This window comes from Argentina silus (assembly GCF_951799395.1).
Source record: "Argentina silus genome assembly, chromosome: 19".
Classification (NCBI taxonomy): domain Eukaryota; kingdom Metazoa; phylum Chordata; class Actinopteri; order Argentiniformes; family Argentinidae; genus Argentina; species Argentina silus.
In genome coordinates this window covers 6,016,368-6,029,553 of record NC_139673.1, presented here as the reverse complement: position 1 = coordinate 6,029,553, position 13,186 = coordinate 6,016,368, and the positions used below count along the sequence as shown (strand labels likewise).

At 43.0% G+C, this 13,186-nt stretch overlaps 1 protein-coding gene across 1 annotated transcript; it reads right to left on the bottom strand.

The window, feature by feature from the left end:
- Nucleotides 1-4,370: 4,370 nt before the first annotated feature.
- gpib (glucose-6-phosphate isomerase b) lies at nucleotides 4,371-12,621 on the bottom strand. The gene is made up of 18 exons (XM_083690728.1): nucleotides 12,452-12,621; nucleotides 11,594-11,684; nucleotides 10,889-10,957; nucleotides 10,282-10,401; nucleotides 9,858-9,941; nucleotides 9,447-9,593; nucleotides 8,941-9,012; nucleotides 8,793-8,837; nucleotides 8,618-8,671; nucleotides 7,542-7,602; nucleotides 7,340-7,383; nucleotides 7,091-7,243; nucleotides 6,694-6,823; nucleotides 6,035-6,111; nucleotides 5,629-5,757; nucleotides 5,247-5,322; nucleotides 5,061-5,127; nucleotides 4,371-4,876 (listed from the first exon to the last, which is right to left on the bottom strand). The coding sequence occupies exons 1-18, from the start codon at nucleotides 12,568-12,570 to the stop codon at nucleotides 4,753-4,755; spliced, it is 1,662 nt and encodes a 553-aa protein (XP_083546854.1). The 5' UTR covers nucleotides 12,571-12,621; the 3' UTR covers nucleotides 4,371-4,752.
- Between the last annotated feature and the right edge of the window lie 565 nt (nucleotides 12,622-13,186).

Below are 13,186 nucleotides of genomic sequence, written 5' to 3'. Positions count from 1 at the left end.
TTTTTTTTTACCCACACATGCAGGGATATATAGATATGGGAAGTGCGGAGGATGCGAGAGATCCTAGAGCTTACATAGATTGCGAAACATAGTTTCTCAGGGTCGGAAATAGTGACCAGTCAGCACAGGTCTGAGATAAAAAACCAAATGGACCTTGTCCTTCTGCCAAGGACAGGTTCAATACTATATTGTTTTTTTCAATAATCTCAATAACATTTTGGAGTATTGCGGAAAAAAGCATCTGTGTTTTGGCTGTCTTAGTAACAGATTTACTGTTACAGAATTGTGGGAAGTTGGTTCTACAGGTATTGTTGTCCCCACAGGCCATCCTCTGGATTGCGGTAGTGAGTGGGTGGGTTTAACTCACCGACTATGAATATAATCACAATCCTCTAAGGTCAGCTGCAGAGGAGGCAACAGAACATCTGTTACCAAGTCTTCTGAAATCAACCTTAAACCACACATATAACACAGCATTGTGTAGAAACAATATGTTAGTATATTTAACTATGACATGCTTGGGTATGAATGTGAATAGATACAGTATGTATGTGTAGCGATGTAATGTTTTTTCCCCCTAGTCTAGGGGAACAGGGAACGACATATGCGTAGGAGGCGGCACAGTCTGTCCTTGACTGAGTGCTCCGGTACAGTCGTGTTGAGAGTGAGAGAGAACTCCGGTGTTAGTTGACGGCTCCAGTAGTTTGGGGCACAAAGTGCTCTTTATGTGTGTGTTAGGGTACCGCCCTGTGACTCAGGGAGCTCTGTGTGTGTGTGAACCACTGCGAGGTGAGCTCCATTTCACCACACAAAGGAAAACCTTCCCTCAGGAGCACAGCGATCCCTCCACCGCCAGAAAAGTGGGGCTAAAATATGCACACCACAGGATGAGCTCATAAACGACCGGAGCTTTGGTTACAGGGAAGTTAGTCTGTGGTGGCGGCTCCCAAAGTGAAACTCTGAGATAAGTTACCTGTTAACCACTTAGTCACTGCTTAGACTTCCACCCACAGGGGAGGCTGGTGGAGGTAGGTATCGGAGGACGGGCTCATTGTAATGCATGAAACTGAATGAGGAATGGTATCAAACACGCTTGTATGATACCATTCCTCACCAGTAGGAAATAAATGGGAGACTTCTCCAGAGAGAGGCACACTTTAGGACTAGATACTGTAGCTGTAACTCGGAAAGTAATGAGGAATGTGTGTGTGCGTGTGTTTATGTGTGTGTTGTTTGCTCAGAGCCTATGCCAGGCCTGCCCCCTCTGATAAGCAGTTCCACTTTGTGACTGTCTGACATTCTTAATTCCGTTCCATGCATGAGCAATGGAGCCCGATTTCAACCTCCACCGACCTGACCTCCCCTGACATCCACCCACAGGGTGCATGTGATCTATCTATATATTAATCTAATTTATTATATACACACATATATATATATATATATATAATAATTCAGCACAGCAACAACATGCTGATATTTATGACAGTGTTTAAAGAAGTCCATTTGATGGTCAAGAAGAGAGATGGAACACAGACAAGAGTTGTCGAACACAGAATGCCGTGTGTAGTTAGGCTTAACCGACAGACAGGCGGCCATTACACCAAAACAAGCCACAGCTGTCTAGTTCTGGTAGTGTGGCAGAAATCAAGTGAAGCAGCTGATTGTGATGCGGCCTGGGGTCAGGAGAGCTTGGCCTGCATGTCACCTAAACATGGCTGACATTGTCACTGCCACCCCTCTTGGACTGAGAGCCACAGATCCCAGGGACCACCCAGAGCTGCATGCACTGCAGCCCCATAGGGGGAGGTTCAACCAGAAGTATGACGAGCACTGCCCACGCACTTCAACTAACCTTTATATAACTCCAGTAGCCGTGGGAACATGGAGCAGGGCCTGACTTGATGGCTTCTTTTTTTACAGCCTGTAGGATCCCTGTGTCAGAGCAGTCAAACTGAGAACATAGCAAATTCCGACTTCCACCTCAGCTGGCTGTCTGGCACCGCCACCTCTACATGGATGCAACAGTCGCGCTACTCGGTCACGGCTTTTCACTGTCCTGGCGCCCCGCTGGTGGAACGAGCTTCCCACTGCTGTCAGGACTGCAGAGTCACTACCTATCTTCCGCCGTAGACTGAAGACCCATCTCTTCAGGCTACATCTTAACGGTCCCTCCTAAAGACTCCTTCATCCCCACTACCCCCCTGTACAGTTTCTCTACTGTAAATAAATTAAAAATAATAATAATAAAATATAATTAATGAAGTAATTCTTTCTTCTTCTAGCATTGTGACTGCCAATGGCCCCATAGATTTCTTCTTCTTATGATGACTGATGGATAGATGATTCACTTACTTAGACAAATGTATTTGTTGTATGTCGCTTTGGATAAAGGCGTCTGCTAAATGTATAAACTGTAAAATGTAATGCATAACGAGAGCAATATGGCCTCCGGAAATACTGTATATCAAAGAATACTATTACTTCAAACGATTTGAGTCTGCATCCACACAGTGAATGCCAATTGAGGGGGAAGACAGAGCATGCAAGAACTGGAATTCATGATCTCTCTTTCTTTCTCTCTCTCTCTCTCTCTCTCTCTCTCTCTCTCTCTCTCTCTTTCTCTCTCTTTCTCTCTCTCTCTCTCTCTCTCTCTCTCTCTCTCTCTCTCTGATGAGGTATGGACAAACATTTAACAAAGACACACTCCCTAGCTCCTTCTGTCTGACACCTCGGTGAACTTGGGAATGTGTGTAAAGGAGTGCAGGGGTGAGGTTGCCATGGAGACCACCGTGTTTTGGGGTGGGAGGTTTGGGACCTGGATCAAGGGCCACAGCTCTCTCAACAGGGCTAGAGTGAGGATGACTGACAGGTCAGTCAATAAAGCATGGAGGTGGAATGCATAAGGGTATGCAGTGCTATTGTTCTGGAAACATCTCAGGAACGCGCACTAACTAGGCATCTTTTTCATGATCAAAACTCTGGTTTCAAAGGAGGCCATTTCAGGATTACCATGGAGATCGAGGTTTATATGTGTGATCATAGAAACACAACCAACTTCTTTGGATAGCTGATGTTTGTTTGTTTTTTTCCCTCTGCAAGTTTAGACTTAATTGATGAGCTTAGCAAGAACCACTGTGTAAGAATGAAGAATACCTTATCCACTCATGTAGGTAGAATTTCTAAAGTGTGCACAGTTGAACTCTTTCCTAAATGTAGCCTATAGGCCTACTAGTTTAAATTAACGTGAGGATTGCTTGGGACCTTTTAACATTTATTTATCTCTTATTTAAGTTGACTGACAATTTTTTTTTTGCAGCAACGACCCAGGTGTGAGTTGCAGGGGAGCCTTAATGGAATACATCTACTTAATAGTTTGAGTCATATTCATCTCCGAGATCAAACTGCTGCAGTGGATCAATTCAATTAACTCTCTCTCTTTCTCTCACAAGAATGCAATCAAAACTCACTTGTTATGTTTCTTGTTCCTGAGCCTAAAATAACAAAGGCCAAGTTATGTTTGAAGTAAAGTGTTGTTGCCAGGCAACAGGATTGCTTAGCCCATCGGTAGTACTGTCTGGGGTCCGTAGCTGCTTCGCTCTTTGTACTTGTAGAGACTCAGTAAACTGAAGAGAAAAATACAGTTTCTTTGTGAAAACAGACACATCTGTCATGTAGTTGTTGTTCTTTTTGTTACCATAATATGTTTGGATATCTGACAGATTGAAGTCGTAAAAACACAGGGTTTAACGATGATTAAACTGTTTCACATTGAGGGATATGGTATCACATGATGCTTTCCAGATGTATTCTGGCCTGTTGTTTGTTTTTCTCTGTTAATGGATGCTACTTAACAGTCTGTGGTGTCTGGGGATTTGTGGGGATGGAACCTCTGGAGATAGACTGACCTTTGACCTTCTGTTCCAGAGAATAAATACAGCAACTATTTTCTGGGAGGCTGGTTTAAATTATGCCAAATCTGGGAATTTAGTGCCATCTAGTGACCTTTTGCTCATGAACGACACATTGTTTTCCTCATAATGACATATTCTGTCATTATTCATTCACTGACAAATACATCAATTTATTCCATTCACTGTCATAGCAGGACGTTTAAGGAAGATTGTGACAAATATGTTGTGATGAAATGTGTTGAAACGTAATGAATGCTGTGAGTGATATCTAGATTTGATCCCCTTGTCCTAATGCAGAAAACCGAACGGTAAACTGTAGGTTTACGACAGACACATTGAAGTTATGTTGAGAGATATGAAAATGTGAGCATATTTTTGAATACATCAGTTTGATAAAATCTCATTTAGTATATATCCTCTAGGTTTGTCTGATAAAGAAAAAGAAAAAAATGTAGCTTAGTGTATAGCTTAGTGTAAAGACGTTTATTTAAAAAGCCAGATTCCCCAACAGTGGAGTGGAGTTCTGTATGATGACATTCATTCTCTCATCCACAGGGGTTATACCTTTCAAATGGCTTTTCCCTTCACAGTGGTAAACTCAAACACAAATAGGTACAGTACAGTCACATCATGTCACAACAATGTCAGTCAAGACGCAAACAGATGATGACAACACAGAGATGGAAAGTGCTTCTGTTCCTCAGGGTGGAGACGACTGCTGCTTCAGACTGCAGCGAGTGCGAGCCCAGCAGGGGGACAGTGGGGCAGGGCTGGGGAGGACAGGACAGGACAGGACAGGACAGGACAGGGGGGGGGGGGTTGCTGGTAGTGCTAGGGTTTAGGCAGAGTTCTTCTTGAGGAAGTTGATGAGCCCATTGGTGGAGGAGTCGTGAGAGTGCACTTCTGTCTTGTCTTTGAGCTCAGGCTCAATCTGCTTAGCCAGCTGTTTCCCCAGCTCAACTCTGATGTGGGGAGACGGAGAGAGAGAGAGAGAGAGAGGGAGGAAACATAGAGAAAGATAGAGAAAGAGAATGTGAATGAACTCATTTAACATGGTTAGTTTAAAGAATGGAACCTCTGCGAAAATCTCTTTACTCAATATAACAGCATATAGGCCCTGTCTTTGGGTGAATTAACCACACTCACCCCCACTGGTCAAAACTGTTGATCTCCCACATAAGACCCTGGACAAAGATCTTGTGTTCATACATGGCTGTAAAACAGAGCAACATCGACAACACCAGTTATTATCATCGGGAGCAAAACATAATATGTTTCCAAACATGAAAATGTCACTGGTCATTGGTCAGCTGATCCATATTTTGCTCCTACCAATCAGTGCTCCCAGTGTGTATGGAGTCAGTTTCTTGAAGATAATGGAGTTGGTTGGCTTGTTTCCTTGGAATACCTGGAATTAGAAAATAAACCATCACTCTGCAAGGCTACACCACCTAAGACAGTTACATATAGGGTTCAAATTACAAGGGGGTTTGGCGTGGGGGGCTAGCACCCCCATAACGAATCAATTTAAATGTGGGTCAAAGTCAAAATGATCTATGTTGGGCCAAGAGTCAATGTGTAATTTGAACCCTGGTTGCTTACTTCATTGCACCCGATCCCTTGGCATTGCTTTGTCTAGCCCCGTGCAACATTTAATTTGACCACTAGAAGGTAGCACTCTCCCATAATAACACCGCGGTCTGCAGTCACTCACTTTGTGTGGAAGAATCTTGTCTAAGGCCTCTCCAGTCAGGCCACCGGCCTCCAGCTCCTTCTTGGCCTCCTCTGTGGACTTCCCCTTCATTAGAGCCTCAGTCTGGGCCAGGAAGTTAGCCAACAGGATCTGCAGAACACACACACACACACACACACACACACACACACACACACACACACACACACACACACAGACACACACACACACACACACACACACACACACACACACACACACACACACACATATATATATATATTACACACACACATATATTCTTCAGAGGACACTTTTTTCGTATTATTTTTTTGCGTATATTTTTGCAAATGTCTTGAATTGATTGAATGTCAATGGTGAGTTCTAGGATATCATTGGCAGTGCTGGAGGTGTCCTGCAGGGGTACCTTGTGATGCAGACTCTCCCTGAGAGGGTGCTGCGTCTGGGCTGGGATGAGGAAGTCAGCAGGCACCATACGTGTTCCTGTGGAGAACACAGTTAGGTTGTATCTGTGACACATCTTATGCACGTACCCCTCCTTTTCAAACTGGGAACTGCTTAGTTAAGGTTAGTTAAGGTTTCAATGTGATTGCACAATGATTCAAGTCAGAAAATGTTCCATTTAGGTCAAAGGATGTGTATTTTGGGCGATACATTCCATTTTCTTAGCTCCTCTTAAAACGATTTCCCACGTGCTGTGACATATGACATATTTCATACAGCATAAAGCTCCAAAGTGTGACTTGACTGTTTGTAAATCTAGAGTAAAATATAACCCTCCAAACCCCCTTCACCGGCTTTTTTTGCGTATGAGTCAGACAACCTTTCGACACATTTGATTGAGAATTGCTCCTAGCTATATATGGCGTTACTTTCCCACATAGCACGGTGAATGACTAATGTACCACTCAGTGCATCCGTTCTTGTTTTATTCAAGGAAAGCCAGGAAGCAAAACTGGCTGGTGTGGGCCTTTAAGTGCCTATGGCCTTGCAACATCACTACAACAGTTGTTCCATGAGCTAACAAAACCCATTCTATTTTCCCGTCTTTAGACAGGAGCCTACCTTGGTGAATGAGCTGGTAGAATGCATGCTGTCCATTGGTTCCAGGCTCTCCCCACACAATGGGACCAGTATGGTAGTTGACACGCTGACCCTTGTTGGTGATGTACTTGCCATTGGATTCCATGTCACCCTATAGAAAACATCCCTTGGTCAATTTTAATAAAAGGCATAGAATTCCAACATCACTGGGTTTTCTTTTCAAGTACGCTAAATACTGTGGAACAAATGTGCCAGTTGTTGAATAGGAGGCTGACCATATACAACCATTATCGAGGTTCAGAATCTAGGTCTAGGTCGAAAGGTCTTGGTCAAGCCAGAAACGTTCATTAGTGAGTTTTGTCTTGGCTACGGTGTCTATTCAAGGCATGTCTTGAGCGTGGCAGTGGCAGCAACAGACCTGCTGGAAGTAGGCAGTGAACCGGTGCATGTACTGGTCGTAAGGCAGCATGGCGTGGGTCTCGGCATGGAAGAAGTTGATGTACCAGATGCCCAGCAGAGCCAGGAGGACAGGGGCATTCTGATCCAGGGGAGCTGTGCGGAAGTGGTTGTCCTATAAGGACAAGTGGGGAGTCAATATACACCAGTGGAAGTAGAAATCAGAGGACAGTTTATTTTCATTGAAATGTGATACAAGACTGTACACTACCATCCAGTGAGCTCCGGAAAGAAGCTTCTCGAAGTTCTCAAAGCCTGAGGAAGAGAACAGGAGCAGAGGTGGAGGTACAGTATAATACTTATCATGGGAAGTCATCACTTCATGTGACAGGAGATATACTGTAGAACTCGACAATAAAGAGTGTAATCATTTCAATATCTAAAATATGAGCACACATCCATAATATAAATACCTATGTGCAGGGCAATAGACATCCCAATGGCAGACCACAAGGAGAAACGTCCACCGACCCACTAGAAAACAAAACAATCTGGGTTATAAATGCTTCGTACATTATCAATAACACCTGTTCAGCTTGAGCAGATAGTTCCGCATAGTGTTACCAATGTTACTCGCCAACGTTACGTAACATCAGGGAGGGTTAAGTAACAGCTTCCATCCTCAGTGATAATGTTACGTATGTGGCAACTGAGAAAGGTGAGGCTTTAAGGGCAGTTGCTGCTGTCCATTTCAGGCATAATATATTTAAAATTTCCCCAGATTTCGGGTATATAGATGTGCTGTGGAGGTAAGGAACGCTCAGAGCGCTGTGAAGCTAACTTAATTGAATGTGACAGACAGGGAGCCGTGCCCAGGCTAGCCAGTCTAGCTGTGCCCCAGAAAGAGGCCCCTTGTCTCTGAAACTGGGCACGTTGTCTTCTAATGCCTTATTAACCCGTATCTATCTGTGAGTGGTGACATACATTGTTATCAGCTTACACAACATGTTTCATTTCAACAAACAGGTTCACAGTTACTCCACAATGTTATTTCCGTACTTGTTGACATAATGTGATTCTGCCTTGCAGTTGGTAATAGGTAAGGCAGATAGGAAATAGTTCAGAGCCCCTGAATATTCTCACTTCTCACAAAGATTTGCGATGCTGTACACGTTACATGTTACTTCTGCAAAACCTCTGAGAGAAGCCATCCTCACTCTGACATAAAGGGCACATTAGAGCTGTTACCCTTTAAATACCAACAATGTAACTAAATGTGGCTCCCTGACCTTTGATGTCACCCAGCCTTTACAGTAACCTCTGCGAGAGAGAAGGTCGCTACCAATAATATCATACGCTCACATACTCCTGCAGGGGTAGAGCTGCAATGGGAGGCTTCCGATTACCCCAGCAGCTGCCCGACCTACCTCACAGGTCAAAAGTCTATCCAGCCTATTTATAGCAACTGCTTAAGTCCCTATCAATGCCTGGCGCTGGAGAGTGAGAGAGCGCAGCACACATTCTGCATCATCAGATAAAGCGCACTTACATCCCAGAACTCAAACATGTTCTCGGGGTCGATGCCAAAGTCCTTCACTTTGGTCTAGGGGAAGAGAGGAGACAAGAGAGGTAGAATTACACTTCCTTTTTAAAAGAATGCAACACAAGCAGAACACATATCTATGCATACAAAATACAGTGCGTTGTGCTAAATAGGAACTCACAGCATTGGTGGAGAGAGCCACAAAGTGCTTGGCAACAGCGGATTTCTGTGAAGAGGTAAGGAGGAAGGAGAAGTATATTTAATAAAGTCTAAAACATACATGTAACACAATTCAACTCCCGTCCCCGTGAGGTAAAAAAGCTACCCACATCTTTAGCCACGCCCAGGAACCACTCCTTGGCAGACTCAGCATTGGTAATGGTCTCTTGGGTGGTGAAAGTCTGCAAGGTAACACACCGTTAGATCCACAGGTAACACCAAAGAGATTTAATTTGCTAATATGTGTTTATGCAACAGTGTCCATGTAAAACTCTAAATCATTAGAAGTTCACGCTGCCCTCTCCGCCTTTGTATCAAGGCTGGGAGGCTGATATGAGAGCCATTCAGACAGAACTTTGGCTGCACCTATACAGAGAGAGATCTGACTAGACTAGGCTTGCTCTCTTGCAGCTCCACTTCGTCTGAATGGAAACTTCTGTTATATCAAACAAATGTTACTTAGGCTGAATGGAACCTTCCCCAGTTCCTCTTTTTGCTCTTTTTTCACTAATAATTTGTATATATTTCTCTGACATTTTGTATGTTATTCTTGAGGAAGATCTCTTTCAACTGTTTGGCTGATAGAATTAACAACAGAAGAGCTATGACCAGGCACCTTGGAGGCCACGATGAAGAGGGTGGTCTCGGCATTGAGCTTAGCCAAGGTTTTGGCGATGTGTGTGCCATCGATGTTGGAGACAAACCACACGTTGGGTCCGTCCTTGGAGTAGGGCTTCAGAGCCTCTGTAACCATCAGAGGACCCTAGCACACATGAATACAGAAAGATACATGAATACATAGTCATAGCAGACATAGTTATAGCAGAGATACCTTGACAGTTAGAAACCAGTGGAGGCTGGTGGAGGTAGAAATCGGAGGACGTGCTCATTGTAGTGTTTGATGCCATTCCTCATTCCATTCCATGCATTACAATGAGCCTGTCCTCCGATTTCTACCTCCACCAGCCTACCATATTATAAACATCATATCAACACTTGCACAAATGCTGTGCAGAGCTCTACTCACCAGGTCAGATCCACCAATGCCGACATTGACGACATCTGTGATGGCCTTTCCAGTGTAACCCTTCCACTCGCCACTGCGAACTTTCTGCATATATATAAATGACACGAGACAGTCAAGTACAATGTCTTCACACACTAAACGTTTTGTTTCTGGTTGAGAGCCGTTAAACTCCATAGCGTCACTGGTTTAATAGCATTGTTGATGCATCATAGAGTATGTTGTATCGTTTTTTACATGACATCGACTCCAGACGTGTCATGGTTGTTACTCATACCACAGAGAGACAGGTACCCAGGAAGATAGCTCAAGAAACTCTTATCAACAGTAACTATTGAAAATAGAAATACAAAAGCTTTTTCTTAACAATGCGAAGGTTCACCACCAATATAATGACGTTTAGAGACTTGGGTTAGATCCGACTCACGTGGCAGAAGCCCTTCATCTTCTCCAGGACCTTGTTGACCTCAGGCATCACATCCTGGCCGCCAACGGTGATGGGAGTGTTGGAGCGGTTCCTCAGGGCCACGTGGAGCACGGCGCGGCCCTACTCACACAGCAGACAGAGGGGACGAGGGTGAGGGCATGCCCACACACACTGGTTGGACACCAAATGGATGGAGTGTCATTGGTTTGTTTAAAGGTAGACTCGGCGAGATGGCATGAAAAAGCATGGGGCGACTACCGGCAAAGATAGCTAGCCTGAACCAAAACAATTAAGTCATGTTGTATTGCATTTCCTTATGCACTTATAGAATTGCTAAAGAGTGAAATATCTTGCTTTGGTGAAGCTGAAACATCTCTGAACTCATTCCATTTCCTGTGATAGCATGTTATCACTGAGACCACCATTACAGTGGAATTTTACCAAAAAAATAACTTTTTTATATATATATATTTCTCGTCAACCCACCAAATCTGCTTTATTAATTACATTTAATTTATGTGGCAGTGTGTTGGTCATTCAGTACCACATGTATCTAATGTGTGGGTTTCTTGGGGGACACACAAAATGTCTGATCTCAGATGTGCACCTCAGTGAAGTTGATCTTCTCTCCAGAGAACATCTTGTCCCTTGAGACGTCCACTCCTCTCGACTTAGCCTATAAAAACAACAAATAAATCCATTGTGGGCAGCTGGCCATGCCAGGCACTAAAGGTTGATTAGGTACTGTACAATCAATCACAGATGGCGACCAGAGGTTGATATACAGTCGTTGATCTAGATGTATGAATCCATTTACTGTAAACACATTCTTCAATCACATCTATTCAATCATGTTTCCCTTGGAAAAGCAACACAAAACCATTCCTTCATGTACTAGACAAGTGCATAATTGTTCTAAAATGTCTAGTCATGTGTCTAAGAATGAGCCCATGCTAGATGCTCCCGTGGAATGGGAAGACTTCAAGCGAGACAATAGTTAGGGTTTTTGGCCAGTTATTTCTGCTGGCTGCACAAGTCAAGAGAAGAGGACTGCTTTTGATAAAGGAATAATGAGAATATGAGTATGTCAGTAATTAGATAATACTTTTAGCACAAACCTAATTTACTTTGGCTAAGACCATTAGTCCCATGTTTGCATGGTAAATAGTCTGTCCCTATTCAATAAATATAATTGAATCGTCTCTCTCTGTTCAATAATTTTGTTTCAATTAATGCAATGTCTATGGGTAAGTAAAGCATAAGTATGATGATGTCTGAGTCATTTGAATCATTATGATGACAATGGACCAACCAGGTCAACCAACATCTTCATGACGTCCTCTGTGATGAGGTTCTTAGAGTAATCAAGAAGAATGTCTCCATCATCGGTTTTCAATGTTGTGCTGTTCAGACATAGACAAAAGAAAGGTGAGTTATCTTATTCAGGATGCAAAACCAAGTAAAAGATCTAAAATAACTAACATCCATTACAAAAATGCATAAATCTGTGTGAGACAGACTGGCAGGCTGCCTATTCCACCATAAGCATTACCTTATTTTGTATACAACAAATCTGAACACAACAAGCAGTGTATGGAGAGAATGCAGCAATAGAACAAGTCAATTTTTGTGCATGTTTGCTCATTCTGTATTCTTCTCTGAGGTAACTACTCCATGTACTCAAGGTGAGGGAGCACAGTTTCACCTGAATTAATCTGCAAGCAACAGATACAATACAATACAATTGCTTTGGTCTTGTACAGTAATTGCACCATTTACTTCTTGATCAGTAAATTATTCAACCTCCCAGGTCATAGTCCCACAGCTGAAATCAGCCACTTTGATATGGATTATAATACCAATTGCATGTTATTATTGCAATAGCATCTGGTCATATTGTGTGGCTTTTAGTGTTGTTATGTCAGTCTATTGGTAAAAGCTAGAGGATAAAAGCACACGCCGCTGGATGGACAAACGGATACAAAAATGAACCCCTACTCCCCACATTGCACTGAGAATTCTATATTAAGTACTCTGTTATTGCATAACAACATGACACAATAGTACTTAAACTACCATTATTTCACTGCAATCATTTGCAGAATAAGAATATGATATGTATACGAATAAACACTAGGAATGTAAATCAGAGTTTAAATTATAAGGATACCTGAATTTGCTGAATCTCTCTTTGTCAGCATCAAACATGTGCCTCATGTTGAGGCCCATGGCGTGGGCTTTGTACCATTCCTCCAATTTCTTGAAGTTGGGGTCACTTGTGAGTCCCATGTTGTCGAGAGGGGATGAAGGTGGTCCTGTCTGCTCACCTACCCTAGCTGAGTAGGACTGTGTGGCTTGAGGGGAGAGACTTTTGAAGGGGACTTTAACGCACAGGCGACTAGCCCCTCCTACAATGACACTATACCCCCCCTAGAGAATGTACATGCCACTGACCATACTGACCAATACAGAACACTCCTCAGTCAGCACAGCAACAAAAGACTGTGGATGAGGTTTTACCATAATCACACATTACCAAGAATAATACTTCAGGGCTAAGTTTTAGTGGAAATTCAGTGGGACAACCACAACCACTCCCATTTTATTTAGAGACATTTGTGAATTTTTCAGTCAATGTCTGTTTTTACTAAATCTTCAGTTGGTCAATATCTGTCGTTGACCACCTGCCTGAACTACATCTGACTACACTACTGTCTGTGGTAAACCGTTTAACATGCTCGTAAATATTATTAATTAAACAGTACGTTTAGACACACTAGGTAAATCAGAGTCGGGCACAATAGGTTTTCTAAAGCTCTCTGCATATACTATAAGCAATAACTAAATTAGGTGGCGAACATATGTCGCTCTCCAGTGTTAAATAAGTGGTATTACACCCAGTACA

Excerpts from the sequence above, each read along its gene's own strand:
- gpib (XM_083690728.1), bottom strand. The coding sequence starts at position 12,570 with ATGGGACTCACAAGTGACCCCAACTTCAAGAAATTGGAGGAATGGTAC. Across the intron at positions 9,942-10,281 it reads AGATGAAGGGCTTCTGCCAC|AAAGTTCGCAGTGGCGAGTG; the intron begins GTGAGTCGGATC and ends ATATATATGCAG. Across the intron at positions 9,594-9,857 it reads GCATTGGTGGATCTGACCTG|GGTCCTCTGATGGTTACAGA; the intron begins GTGAGTAGAGCT and ends CATGTGTGCTAG.